Source organism: Mustelus asterias, chromosome 18, assembly GCF_964213995.1.
Source record: "Mustelus asterias chromosome 18, sMusAst1.hap1.1, whole genome shotgun sequence".
Classification (NCBI taxonomy): domain Eukaryota; kingdom Metazoa; phylum Chordata; class Chondrichthyes; order Carcharhiniformes; family Triakidae; genus Mustelus; species Mustelus asterias.
In genome coordinates, this window is record NC_135818.1 from 5,605,043 (window position 1) to 5,617,811 (window position 12,769).

At 48.0% G+C, this 12,769-nt stretch overlaps 1 protein-coding gene across 3 annotated transcripts in view; it reads left to right on the plus strand.

The window, feature by feature from the left end:
- ryr3 (ryanodine receptor 3) overlaps positions 1 to 12,769 on the plus strand; it is a 371,169-nt gene that overhangs the window by 218,737 nt on the left and 139,663 nt on the right. For all 3 annotated transcript variants that reach the window (XM_078233298.1, XM_078233296.1, XM_078233297.1), the window contains 2 exons: positions 1,978 to 2,115; positions 9,216 to 9,281. In XM_078233298.1, the coding sequence (XP_078089424.1) occupies positions 1,978 to 2,115; positions 9,216 to 9,281 (204 nt within the window). The remainder of the gene's footprint in view (positions 1 to 1,977; positions 2,116 to 9,215; positions 9,282 to 12,769) is intronic.

Sequence of the window (12,769 nt, forward strand, 5' to 3'; positions counted from 1 at the left end):
ACACAACAAGGATCTTAAGGGAGTACTTTTCCTACCTGGTATGAATAGTGTTTGACATGGCTATGATTCACCAAGGAAGTGGTCACTGAATCCATCTGAAAATATTTTATATATCACAGCTGCACCCGATAGTGTGGTGACCAGAACTTCACACAGTGCTCTAGCTGTGGCATAGCAAGTATTTTATAGTGGCATCAGAATGCTCTTATATTCTGTGCCTCACTTAATAAAGGCAAGTATTGGTCAGAACATTGAATACAGGAGTTGGGATGTCTTGTTGAAGTTGTACAAGACCACACTTGGAATACTGTGTACAGTTCTGGTCACCCTATTATAGAAAGGATATTATTAAACTAGAAAGAGTGCAGAAAAGATTTACTAGGCTGCTACCGGGACTTGATGGATTGGGTTATAAAGGGAGGCTGGATAGATTGGGACTTTTTTCTCTGGAATGTGGAAGGCTGAGGAGTGATCTTATAGAGGTCTATAAAATAATGAGGGGCACAGATCAACTAGATAGTCAATATCTTTTCCCAAAGGTAGGGGAGTCTAAAACTAGAGGGCATAGGTTTAAGGTGAGAGGGGAGAGATACAAAAGAGTCCAGAGGGGCAATTTGTTCACACAGAAGGTGGTGAGGGCCTGGAACAAGTTGCCAGAGGCAGTAGTAGAGGCGGATACAATTTTGTTTTTTAAAAAGCATTTAGACAGTTACATGGGTACGATGGGTATAGAGGGATATGGGCCAAATGCGGGCAATTGGGATTTGTTTAGGGGTTTAAAAAAAAAAGGGCGGCATAGACAAATTGGGCCGAAGGGCCTGTTTCCATGCTGTAAATCTCTATGACTCCCTGACTCTAAGTATCCCATATGCCTTCTTGACCTTGTCTACTTTTCCTGCTGCCTTCCGGGATCTTTGGACATGCACCCCAAGGTCCCTCTGTACTTCCTAACATAAGTTTTCAAAAGTTATTAAGTCTTTTCAAATAAATCTTTTAATGTTTGTTTTGACCTTGAGAGTTTTTAACTTGATGTTATCGGCTTGTCAATCAAACCACCCCCGTTGTTGATTGGCTAGCTGTTCAGAGTCTGAAGCTTGGTCACATGAAATGATTGCTTTCTACAATGTGTCTGTGGTTAGTCAACTGTATTGTGACAGCAATTATATAATATTTAATATAATACGTGATTCACAATTGCGATGTTCTAATGTTTACTGAGTAAAAATACTGTCTGTGTTTCTCCTGCGATAGAATACTGTAACCATCAAATATAATAAAACTCTAAGCAAATTCTGAACTCCATAAGCCTCATTTAGAATATTGTGTACAGTTCTGGTCACCACACTACCAGAAGAGTGTGGATGCCTTGGAGGGGGGTACAGAAGAGGTTTACCAGGATGTTGCCTGGTCTGGAGGGTATTAGCTGTGAGGAGAGGTTGGATAAACTCAGCTTGTTCTCACTGGAAATGACGAAGGTTGAGGGATGACCTGATAGAGGTTTACAAGATTATGAGTGTCATGGACAGAGTGGATAGTCAAATGCTCTTTCCTAGGGTAGAAAAGTCAAGTACTCGGGGGCATAGGTTTAAGGTGCAGGGGGAAAATTTTAGAGGAGATATGCGAGGAGATTGCACAGAGGGTGGTGAATGTTTGGAACGTGCTGCCTGGGAGGTAGTGGAAGAGGTACGATTGCAACATTTAAGGGGTAACGAGATGAATACATGAATTGGATGGGAATGGAAGGATACGGACTTTGTAAGTGCATACGGTTTTAGTTTAGGCAGGCATCATGATTGGCACAGGCTTGGAGGGCCAAAAGGACTGTTCCTATGCTGTATTTTTCTTTGTGCTTTGTTCTTTGTCCCATTCTTTGAGTCTTGAAAATGTGATACATATTTATGGGAAATGTCCCAATGTTCAAGATTCATTCGCTGATGTGATCTTAAATAGATGATGTAAACAATTCTTTAAATGCAGGAAAAGGAGTTTTATCGCTGGCCGGCCAAGGAATCCTTCCGAGTGATTCTGGCTCTGAATTGGAACATTGAGAGGACGAAAGAAAGTGAGGCCATGATGCAGCACCTGGAAAGCGAGAAAATGCGCAGGGTTTCTCAGGTAGAGTAAAACTCAATCTCCTGAATCTGTCCCCATGACTTTCTTACGGTGGATTACAGATAAACCTCTTGGAGCTACCTCTTGTTTAACTCAAATTGTCAGATACCGTTTCAGTGTTTGGCCTGCATCAGGCATTCATAGAGTAGAATCATAGAAACCCTACATTCAGAAGGAGGGCCATTCGGCCCATTGAGTCTGCACCGATCACAATCCCACCCAGGCCCTATCCCCGTAACCTCATATATTCACCCTGCTAATCCTTCTAATCTACACATCCCAGGACACTAAGGGGCAATTTAGCATGGCCAATGCACCTAACCAGCACATCTTTGGACTGTGGGAGGAAACCGGAGCACCCAGAAGAAACCCACACAGACATGGGGAGAATGTGCGAATTCCGCACAGACAGTGACCCAAGCTGGGAATTGAACCTGGGTCCCTGGAGTGGTGAGGCAGCAGTGCTAACCACTGTGCCACCATACTGCCCTTCAGTTCATCCCTAGTTTATTTGAACTGATATGCAGTAATAAATCAGTGCAGAGCCAGCCAGTGGGCCTGTGCTCTGCACTGATTTATTACTGCATATCAGTTATCTTGCTGAATTAATGTGCAATAATGTTTATAAGAGGAATTTTCTGAGATGTCCCACTGGGATGTCTTGTACTCAGTCGATCTCACTCAACCAATACATAGACTACAAAAGACAGCATGTAGTTAAAGGATGAAAAGAAGTTGTGTTTGCTAATGTGTGCATCAGGAGAGAGAATAGCCGGTGAGTTCCATCTATCATCTCTGACCTAAAATTACAAACGTAGGATTAATTTACTCTTCTGAACACTTCAATTCCCCGGCAGCTCGTCATCCAAACTGGAGGGTCCAATTACAATATTACACATTGTTACCTTAGCCAATAACGTTCCACCTGTCAACACGATTAGGAGTTCATTAGCTCATTGCACCTGAAGGTTCCTTCGCTGTTACCTTGGAAACCTAACCCATGTAAATCCAGTATCCAAGACTACTGCTAACATCTGCGAATTTTAATTGACGAAAGGAGTCATTCTCTTGCCCAAATTTGTGTTATACAGTTTATAATACCTTTGCATATATTGTTCCAGGCACATTGTGAATTCTCACTATAAGGCACTTTATAATGACCTTAACCTCATCTACTTATTATAGTAAATCTAAAATGAGGGGCTTCTATAATATGATTTCAATTTATCCTTCTTCAATGTTTTCCCAAACTTTTCCGATCTATGAGACTCCAGGCCCTATTTTACCATCGCAAAAACATGGTAAAGTCGGGTGAGAGGCCACTATCGCGATCCACACCCGCGTCCGCGCAGATTGGCACTTTACTGAAACCCGGGAATGGCGGCGATCCGCTTCGTGCCCAAAACGGGCGCAACGACGATTTAAATGCATTTGCATGCATTTAAATTGAATTAATGAACTGCCCGCCCAACTCTATCAGCATTTCTCCCTTTACCACCGTGTTTACCAATCCGGAACCGTGTCGTAATGGACCTGCTAAATAAAAGTCTGAATCGGACACTCCAGCTTCTGAAGAGCGAGTTCAGTGTTTCCAATGGCTCCCTGACTCAGATCAGTGGTAGGGGGGAGGCGGGTCAGATCGTTCTCTGGTTGGGGGGGGAGAGGAGGAGGAGGCAGGTCAGATGTATGTCTGGCGGGGCCGGGGGGGGGGGGGGGGGGGAGAGGCCGATCGTTGTCTGGTGGGGAGGGAGGAGGAGGCGGATGTTCCTTTGGAGGGGGGGGGGGGGTAGTGAGGCCAGATCATTCTCTGGGAGGGGGGAGTGAGGCTAGATCATTGTCTGGGGGGGGGGCGGTGAGGCCAGATCATTCTCTGGGAGGCGGGGGGGGGGGGGGGGAGTGAGGCTAGATCGTTGTCGGGGGGGGGGGGGTGTGAGTGAACATACATAGAACATAGAACATTACAGCGCAGAACAGGCCCTTCGGCCCACGATGTTGCACCGACCAGTTAAAAAAAAAACTGTGACCCTCCAACCTAAACCAATTTCTTTTCGTCCATGAACCTATCTACGGATCTCTTAAACGCCCCCAAACTAGGCGCATTTACAACTGATGCTGGCAGGGCATTCCAATCCCTCACCACCCTCTGGGTAAAGAACCTACCCCTGACATCGGTTCTATAACTACCCCCCCTCAATTTAAAGCCATGCCCCCTCGTGCTGGATTTCTCCATCAGAGGAAAAAGGCTATCACTATCCACCCTATCTAAACCTCTAATCATCTTATATGTTTCAATAAGATCCCCTCTTAGCCGCCGCCTTTCCAGCGAAAACAATCCCAAATCCCTCAGCCTCTCCTCATAGGATCTCCCCTCCATACCAGGCAACATCCTGGTAAACCTCCTCTGCACCCTCTCCAAAGCCTCCACATCCTTCCTGTAATGTGGGGACCAGAACTGCACACAGTACTCCAAGTGCGGCCGCACCAGAGTTGTGTACAGTTGCAACATAACGCTACGACTCCTAAATTCAATCCCCCTACCAATAAACGCCAAGACACCATATGCCTTCTTAACAACCTTATCTACTTGATTCCCAACTTTCAGGGATCTATGCACACATACACCTAGATCCCTCTGCTCCTCCACACTATTCAAAGTCCTCCCGTTAGCCCTATACTCAACACATCTGTTATTCCTACCAAAGTGAATTACCTCACACTTCTCCGCATTAAACTCCATCCGCCACCTCTCGGCCCAACTTTGCAACCTGTCTAAGTCTTCCTGCAAACTACGCCACCCTTCCTCACTGTCTACCACACCACCGACTTTGGTGTCATCAGCAAATTTGCTAATCCACCCAACTATACCCTCATCCAGATCATTAATAAATATTACAAACAGCAGTGGCCCCAAAACAGATCCCTGAGGTACGCCACTTGTAACCGCACTCCATGATGAATATTTACTATCAACCACCACCCTCTGTTTCCTATCCGCTAGCCAATTCCTGATCCAATTTCCTAGATCACCCCCAATCCCATACATCTGCATTTTCTGCAGAAGCCTACCATGGTGAACCTTATCAAACGCCTTACTAAAATCCATATATACCACGTCCACTGCCTTGCCCCCATCCACCTCCTTGGTCACTTTCTCAAAAAACTCAATAAGGTTAGTAAGGCACGACCTACCTGCCACAAAACCATGCTGACTATCACCTATCAATTCATTACTCTCCAAATAACTATAAATCCTATCCCTTATAATTTTTTCCAACATCTTGCCGACAACAGAAGTGAGACTCACCGGTCTATAATTCCCGGGGAAGTCTCTGTTCCCCTTCTTAAACAATGGGACAACATTCGCTAACCTCCAATCTTCTGGTACTATACCAGAGGCCAACGACGACCTGAAGATCAGAGCCAGAGGCTCTGCAATCACTTCTCTTGCCTCCCAGAGAATCCTTGGATAAATCCCATCCGGACCAGGGGATTTATCTATTTTCAGACCCTCCAGAATATCCTGCACATCCTCCTTATCAACTGTAATACTGTCTATTCTACTCCAGAGATTCTCTGGGGGTGGGGGGGGGAGTGAGGCTAGATCATTGTCGGAGGGGGTTAGGCCCGATCGCTCACTGGTGTAGGGGGGCAGATGGATCTCTGGTGGGGGGGGCAGCGGGGTCCGCTGCCACTCTGCGGGCGATCAGTGGGGAGGGGGGGCAGAGGTGGCGATCTGTCTGGATAGTGGGGGGTGTGAATAAGGGGGACAGTGATGTGTGTCGGTAGTGGGGGCGGCGGATAAGGGGGACAGTGATGTGTGTGGGTAGTGGGTGGTGGATAAGGGGGACAGTGATGTGTGTGGGGAGGGGGGTGGATAAGGGGGACAGTGATGTGTGTGGGTAGTCGGGGGGGGTTGGATAAGGGGGACAGTGATGTGTGTGGGTAGTGGGAGGGTGGATAAGGGGAACAGGGATGTGTGTGGGTAGTGGGGGGGTGGATAAGGGGGACAGGGATGTGTGTGGGTAGTGGGGTGAGTTGATAAGGGGGACAGTGATGTGTGTGGGTAGTGGGGGGGGTGGATAAGGGGGACAGTGATGTGTGTGGGTAGTGGGGGGTTGGATAAGGGGGACAGGGATGTGTGTGGGTAGTGGGGGGTTGGATGAGGGGGACAGTGATGTGTGTGGGTAGTGGGGGGGTGGATAAGGGGGACAGGGATGTGTGTGGGTAGTGGGGGGTTGGATGAGGTGGACAGTGATGTGTGTGGGTAGTGGGGTGAGTTGATAAGGGGGACAGTGATGTGTGTGGGTAGCGGTGGGGGTGGATAAGGGGGACAGTGATGTGTGTGGGTAGTGGGGGGTGTGAATAAGGGGGACAGTGATGTGTGTGGGTAGTGGGGGGGTGGATGAGGGGGACAGTGATGTGTGTGGGTAGTGGGGGGGGTGGATAAGGGGGACAGTAATGTGTGTGGGTAGTGGGGGGGTGGATGAGGGGGACAGTGATGTGTGTGGTTAGTGGGGGGGTGGATAAGGGGGACAGGGATGTGTGTGGGTAGTGGGGGGGGTTGATAAGGGGGACAGTGATGTGTGTGGGTAGTGGGGGGGTGGATGAGGGGGACAGTGATGTGTCTGGGTAGTGGTGGGGGTGGATTAGGGGGACAGTGATGTGTGTGGGTAATGGGGGTGGGTTGATAAGGGGGACAATGATGTGTGTGGGTAGTGGGGAGGGGGGTGGATAAGGGGGACAGGGATGTGTGTGGGTAGTGGGGGGGGTTGATAAGGGGGACAGTGATGTCTGTGGGGCCATCGCTCCCGCTTGTCACTCCCGGGCCACTTTCTCCGCTTTCTGCGGTCTGGGAGCGATCTGACACGGGCGCGCTTTTTCAAATTTATTTCCAAGTGCACATGCGCAGTTCAGAGCTCTGATCGTTTCGGCTGCGCTAACCCCCGCCCACAGTGCGAATGGGACTGGGGATGGCTGAGAGCGTATGGGGGCGCCTGAAAGCAGATTTCTAAATCGGATCTGCATTACGCCCAGATTCATCACTTAGAATGAAAATGGTAAAATCGGGCCCTCCATGTTAAACTCCTGCGACAGGTGGGATGTGAAAGAAATTGAGAATGTGACATCAGCCCTGTTTGGTCTTTTGTATAACAGGGAATGTCACCAGGTGAAGAAGCAGGAAATTTCATTAACATATTGCAATTGGGAGCCCAATTTAAATTTATTGATGCTGGGATAAGGAGGAGTGTCTTCAACCAGAGGATGGTGAATCTATGGAATTCACTGCCACAGAAGGCTGTGGAGGCCAAGTCTTTGAGTGTGTCGAAGACAGAGATAGATCTGTTCTTGATTGGTAAGGGGATCAAAGGCAGGAGAATGAGGAGGAGAAACATATCAGCGATGATTGAATGGCTGAGCAGATTTGATGGATCGAATGGCCTAATTCTGCCCTATATCTTGGTTGTGATTCTTGGACTGCCGACACCACAAGGAAACAACCATATGCAGCATCTTGGGGCCAGAGGAAGCAACAGGAATCCTCCTGCTTTCCTCCTGCAGTGATCGGTGAACTCCACAGCCCCCTTCACACTGCCCCCACACTCCCGAATCCATCTTCTCCTTCCAGCCAGCTGATTGTGGCTCTATCCTGTTATCGCAGTGACCTTCTCTCCTTCCCAAATGCCTGGAACCATCCCCAGCATTGACTCACTGTCACCTGCCCGACCAGCCAGTTAGATTGGCCACCCGTCTCATGGAAAATGGAATAAACCAATGGTAGTCATAGAATCATAGAATCCCTACAGTGCAGAAGGAGGCCATTCAGCCCATCGAGGCTGCACCAACCCCCCTGGCCCTATCCCGATAACCCTATGCATTTACCCTGATAGTCTCCCTGACATTAAAGGGCAATTTAGCATGGCCAATCCACCTAACCCGCACATCTTTGGAGTGTGGGAGGAAACCGGAGCACCCGGAGGAAACCCACGCAGACACGGGGAGAACGTGCAGACTCCACACAGACAGTGACCCAAGCCGGGAATCGAACCCAGGCCCCTGGCGCTGTGAGGCAGCAGTGCTAACCACTGTGCTACCATGCCGTCCATGGTGATGTACTGCCATTAAATTTGACAACACCTCCTTGTCCTCAGCCTCAGCAGGTTCAGTTTCAAGTCTCCGGTCTGCTCCCTCCATCTCCCTGTAAATATAGATACCACGACATTTTATATCTCGCTGCATTGAAAACATCTCCATTACATGTCCAAGATGGGCAGCACAGTGGCACAGTGGTTAGCACTGCTGTCTCACAGCGCCAGAGACCCGAGTTCAATTCTGGCCCTGGGTGACTATCTATGCGGAGTCTGCACATTCTTCTCGTGTCTGCGTGGGTTTCCTCCAGGTTCTCCGGTTTCCTCCCACAGTTCAAAGATGTCTGGGTTAGGTGGATTGGCCATGCTAAGTGCGCAGGGTTACGGCGATAGGGCGGGAGGGGTGGGCCTGAGTAAGATGCTCTTCCGGAGAGTCAGTGCAAACTTGATGGGCCGAATAGCCTCTTTCTGCACTGTCGGGATAACAGGATAGAGCCACAATCAGCTGGCTGGAAGGAGAAGATGGATTCGGGAGTGTGGGGGCAGTGTGAAGGGGGCTGTGGAGTTCACCGATCACTGCAGGAGGAAAGCAGGAGGATTCCTGTTGCTTCCTCTGGCCCCAAGGTGCTGCATATGGTTGTTTCCTTGTGGTGTAGGCAGTCCAAGAATCACAACCATAAGACCACAAGATATAGGGCAAAATTAGGCCATTTGGTCCATCAAATCTGCTCCGCCATTCAGTCGTGACTGATATGTTTCTCCTCCTCATTCTCCCGCCTTTGATCCCCTTACCAATCAAGAACCGATCTATCTCTGTCTTAGACACACTCAGTGACCTGGCCTCCACAGCCTTCTGTCGGGATTCTATATTTCAATGTCAAGTGCTATAAAACAGACATAGTTCAGGCATTTTTACTAAATATCTTGTTGGTCATAATTGGACAGGTGCTTCAATGTAAGTTAGTCAGATTTATAATGGAATTATCTTGTGATAATTTTTTGTCCAATTTCTTGCAGACTACAGGCGGATACACCCCGGTTCCCGTCGACTTGTCGAATGCTCTGCTCTCGAGAGAGAATCAAGTGAGTAACATTTCATCGTACTTTCTCATAGCCTCCTCTTGTCTTTCCCCCTGGACACCGCCCACCACACACCACCTCAAAAATAACTCCATTCACCTGAGGCAGCACTTGGCATTACAATTCAGGATTCCTTCCCCATCACTTTCAAACTGGAGACTCGATGAGGAAGTTTCCGGAAGAAAACCCCTTGGCCGGGTACGATTGATGTGTATGTGAAAACTAAGGCGGGTTTCGGATAATGTAGCCAAGAGGGAGAAGCAGATGAGAAATAGGAAGGGGGGGGGGGCGGGGAACCAGGGGGAGTGTCTCATCCAGCATTATAACAGAGGAGGGGGACGCTGGAGGGGGATGGTGTGGTCAGCTGTGTCAAAGGTTGCAGACAGGATTAGTCACATTGGATGCCACTTATGACTTCGATAAGAATCATTTTGGAACAGCAGCAGGGGCAGAAACTTGATTGGATAAGTTCCGCAAAGCTCAGTGTTCAAATGTAACCAGTGACAACATTAGATCTGTTGTAATGTGACCGATGGTAACAAGTTGTAAGGGTCAGCTGACCCAGTAAACCATGTAACCAATGACAGAATGATGTGATGATCAGCTGACTCAGTATAAATTAGAACGTGTAGGGAATTGTGGGGAGCTTGGAATGGCCTAGGGTGAGGCCCCATGTTTGGTGTAATGAGGTTTCATTAAGAACATAAGAACATAAGAAATAGGAGCAGGAGTAGGCCATCTAGCCCCTCGAGCCTGCCCCGCCATTCAATAAGATCATGGCTGATCTGACGTGGATCAGTACCACTTACCCGCCTGATCCCCATAACCCTTAATTCCCTTACCGATCAGGAATCCATCCATCCGCGCTTTAAACATATTCAGCGAGGTAGCCTCCACCACCTCAGTGGGCAGAGAATTCCAGAGATTCACCACCCTCTGGGAGAAGAAGTTCCTCCTCAACTCTGTCTTAAACCGACCCCCCTTTATTTTGAGGCTGTGTCCTCTAGTTTTAACTTCCTTGCTAAGTGGAAAGAATCTCTCCGCCTCCACCCTATCCAGCCCCCGCATTATCTTATAAGTCTCCATAAGATCCCCCCTCATCCTTCTAAACTCCAACGAGTACAAACCCAATCTCCTCAGCCTCTCCTCATAATCCAAACCCCTCATCTCCGGTATCAACCTGGTGAACCTTCTCTGCACTCCCTCCAATGCCAATATATCCTTCCTCATATAAGGGGACCAATACTGCACACAGTATTCCAGCTGCGGCCTCACCAATGCCCTGTACAGGTGCATCAAGACATCCCTGCTTTTATATTCTATCCCCTTCGCAATATAGGCCAACATCCCATTTGCCTTCTTGATCACCTGTTGTACCTGCAGACTGGGCTTTTGCGTCTCATGCACAAGGACCCCCAGGTCCCTTTGCACGGTAGCATGTTTTAATTTGTTTCCATTGAGATAGTAATCCCATTATTAAACCTTTTCTTTGATTTATAAGTTGGAGTAAGTTTTGTTATATTTTTATTGTCTACACTGGAAGAGTTCCTTCTGGACCAACACTAGGCTGGGAATTGAAAGCATGTTCAAGAAATTTGGGGAGAAAATGGGACCTTAGTTTGCAGGGATGGTGGGGGGAAGTTGCATTGAGGAGAGGGATAATGATGAGGTGAGGAGAGGGAGAACAGTACGTGAGAAGTGAAGATTGTTATTGTTAACATGGAGACCAGGAAGAGAAGTATTCCGTCCTGACTTAAATGTACATTTCTGCTGGGGTAAAGGTTTGGAATCCGCCACCTTATGTCTCTGGGCGGGAATTTCCAGCCGCGCTCACCCCAAAACTGGAAAATCCCACCCGAGATCAACGGACCTTTGCATGGTACGCTCCCTCACCGACCCCCCCCCCACCCCTCAATGATTCCCGTAGCGGGCGGGACAGGAATATTCCTCCCTCTGTCTCCATGGGAGCGGTGAGCATTCAAAGTGAAAATCAACTCTCTCTTGTCTTCGAAGGATGTTTTTCCTTTTGGAGTTAAAAGCAGTTTCTTTTAAAAATGGTAACCAGAATCTACTACCTAAGTGATTGTCGGGGAAATTCATTCAGTTTGTCCTGGGTTTTGCAGCAGTAATGATGGCAGCACTGTTTGTGATCTCTGTCATTTATCTCTCCGAAATTGACAAAAACGCCTGGAGTGGCAACATCTGGAGTGGCAACATCTGGAGTGGCAACATCTGGAGTGGCAACATCTGGAGTGGCAACATTTGGAGTGGCAACATGTGCAGCTTCTGAGTAAATCCAGAAGTTGCTACCATTGATTCGATACCTCTGGGGTGGAATTTTCCCGTCCTGCCCGTCACGGGAATCATAGCGGGCAGGACACGGACCATGCAAAGGCCCGTAGACCTCGGGAGGGACTTTCTGGTCTTGGGGCGAGAAAATCTCGCCCCCAGTCTCTCTACAAAAACCCTTGCAAACATTACATTTTGTTCCTTGAGGTGTAACCAGATTTTCAACAGAGTACAAAGTTCATAATTATTGTTGAACAGCCTCACTGTCCCTGTGAAACTAATGTTATATTTGTGGACTAACAGATTTGTCCATTATGGTAAAATTATATTTTAAAGTTTGCGACGTTTCAGTTTCCACCCTGATCCCAGGTTACCTCTCAATTACTCTGTAAATGTTTAATTCAACATGAAAAATTCAGGTAATTCACTTCCTGGTTTGCTGTCTGTGGGAATACTTCAATGTGACTGGCTGTTTACCTTGCTTGGTGATCCCATTGATACAGGACACCTGGAGATTTCCTTCAATTAGTGTGTGATTAAAATTGATGTCAGGACAGGGGAAATCCATGCCAGAGAGATTGCTGGATCCCTGTGGGCAGCTTTCTTTGAAGTCAGTGGCAAGTGCCATTACTGACTGTCGTACTTACAATCGCCACTTATCTCAAATGGAATATGCTCACACTTATAATCAAAGAATCCCTACAGTGCAGGAGGCGGCCATTTGACCCATCAAGCCTACACTGACAACAATCCCACCCAAGCCCTATCCCTGTAACCTACGTATTTACCCTGTTAGTCCCCCTGACACTAAGGAACAATTCAGCCTGGCCAATCAACCTGACCTGCACATCTTTGGAGTGTGGGATGAAGCCTGCGAACCCAGAAGAAACACGGGGAGAACATGCAAACTCCACACAGACAGTCACCCAAGGCCGGAATTGAACCCGGGTCCCTGGCACTGTGAGGCAGCAGTGCTAATCATTGTGCCACTGTGCCGCTCGCTTGCTAATATCATTTTAGATTGGTGTCACAACAAGATTAAGCTGTTGATGATATTCCTGTCTTATCTTAACAAGGTTCCTGTAGATCAGACAGCGCAGAAATGGGTGTTTTTTTGCTGCATATCCTCCCACTCTTCCTCAGCCCGCCTAATTGGCTTAACGTACTGGCCATGGGGTGAAGATTGACAACGTTGAGGATCC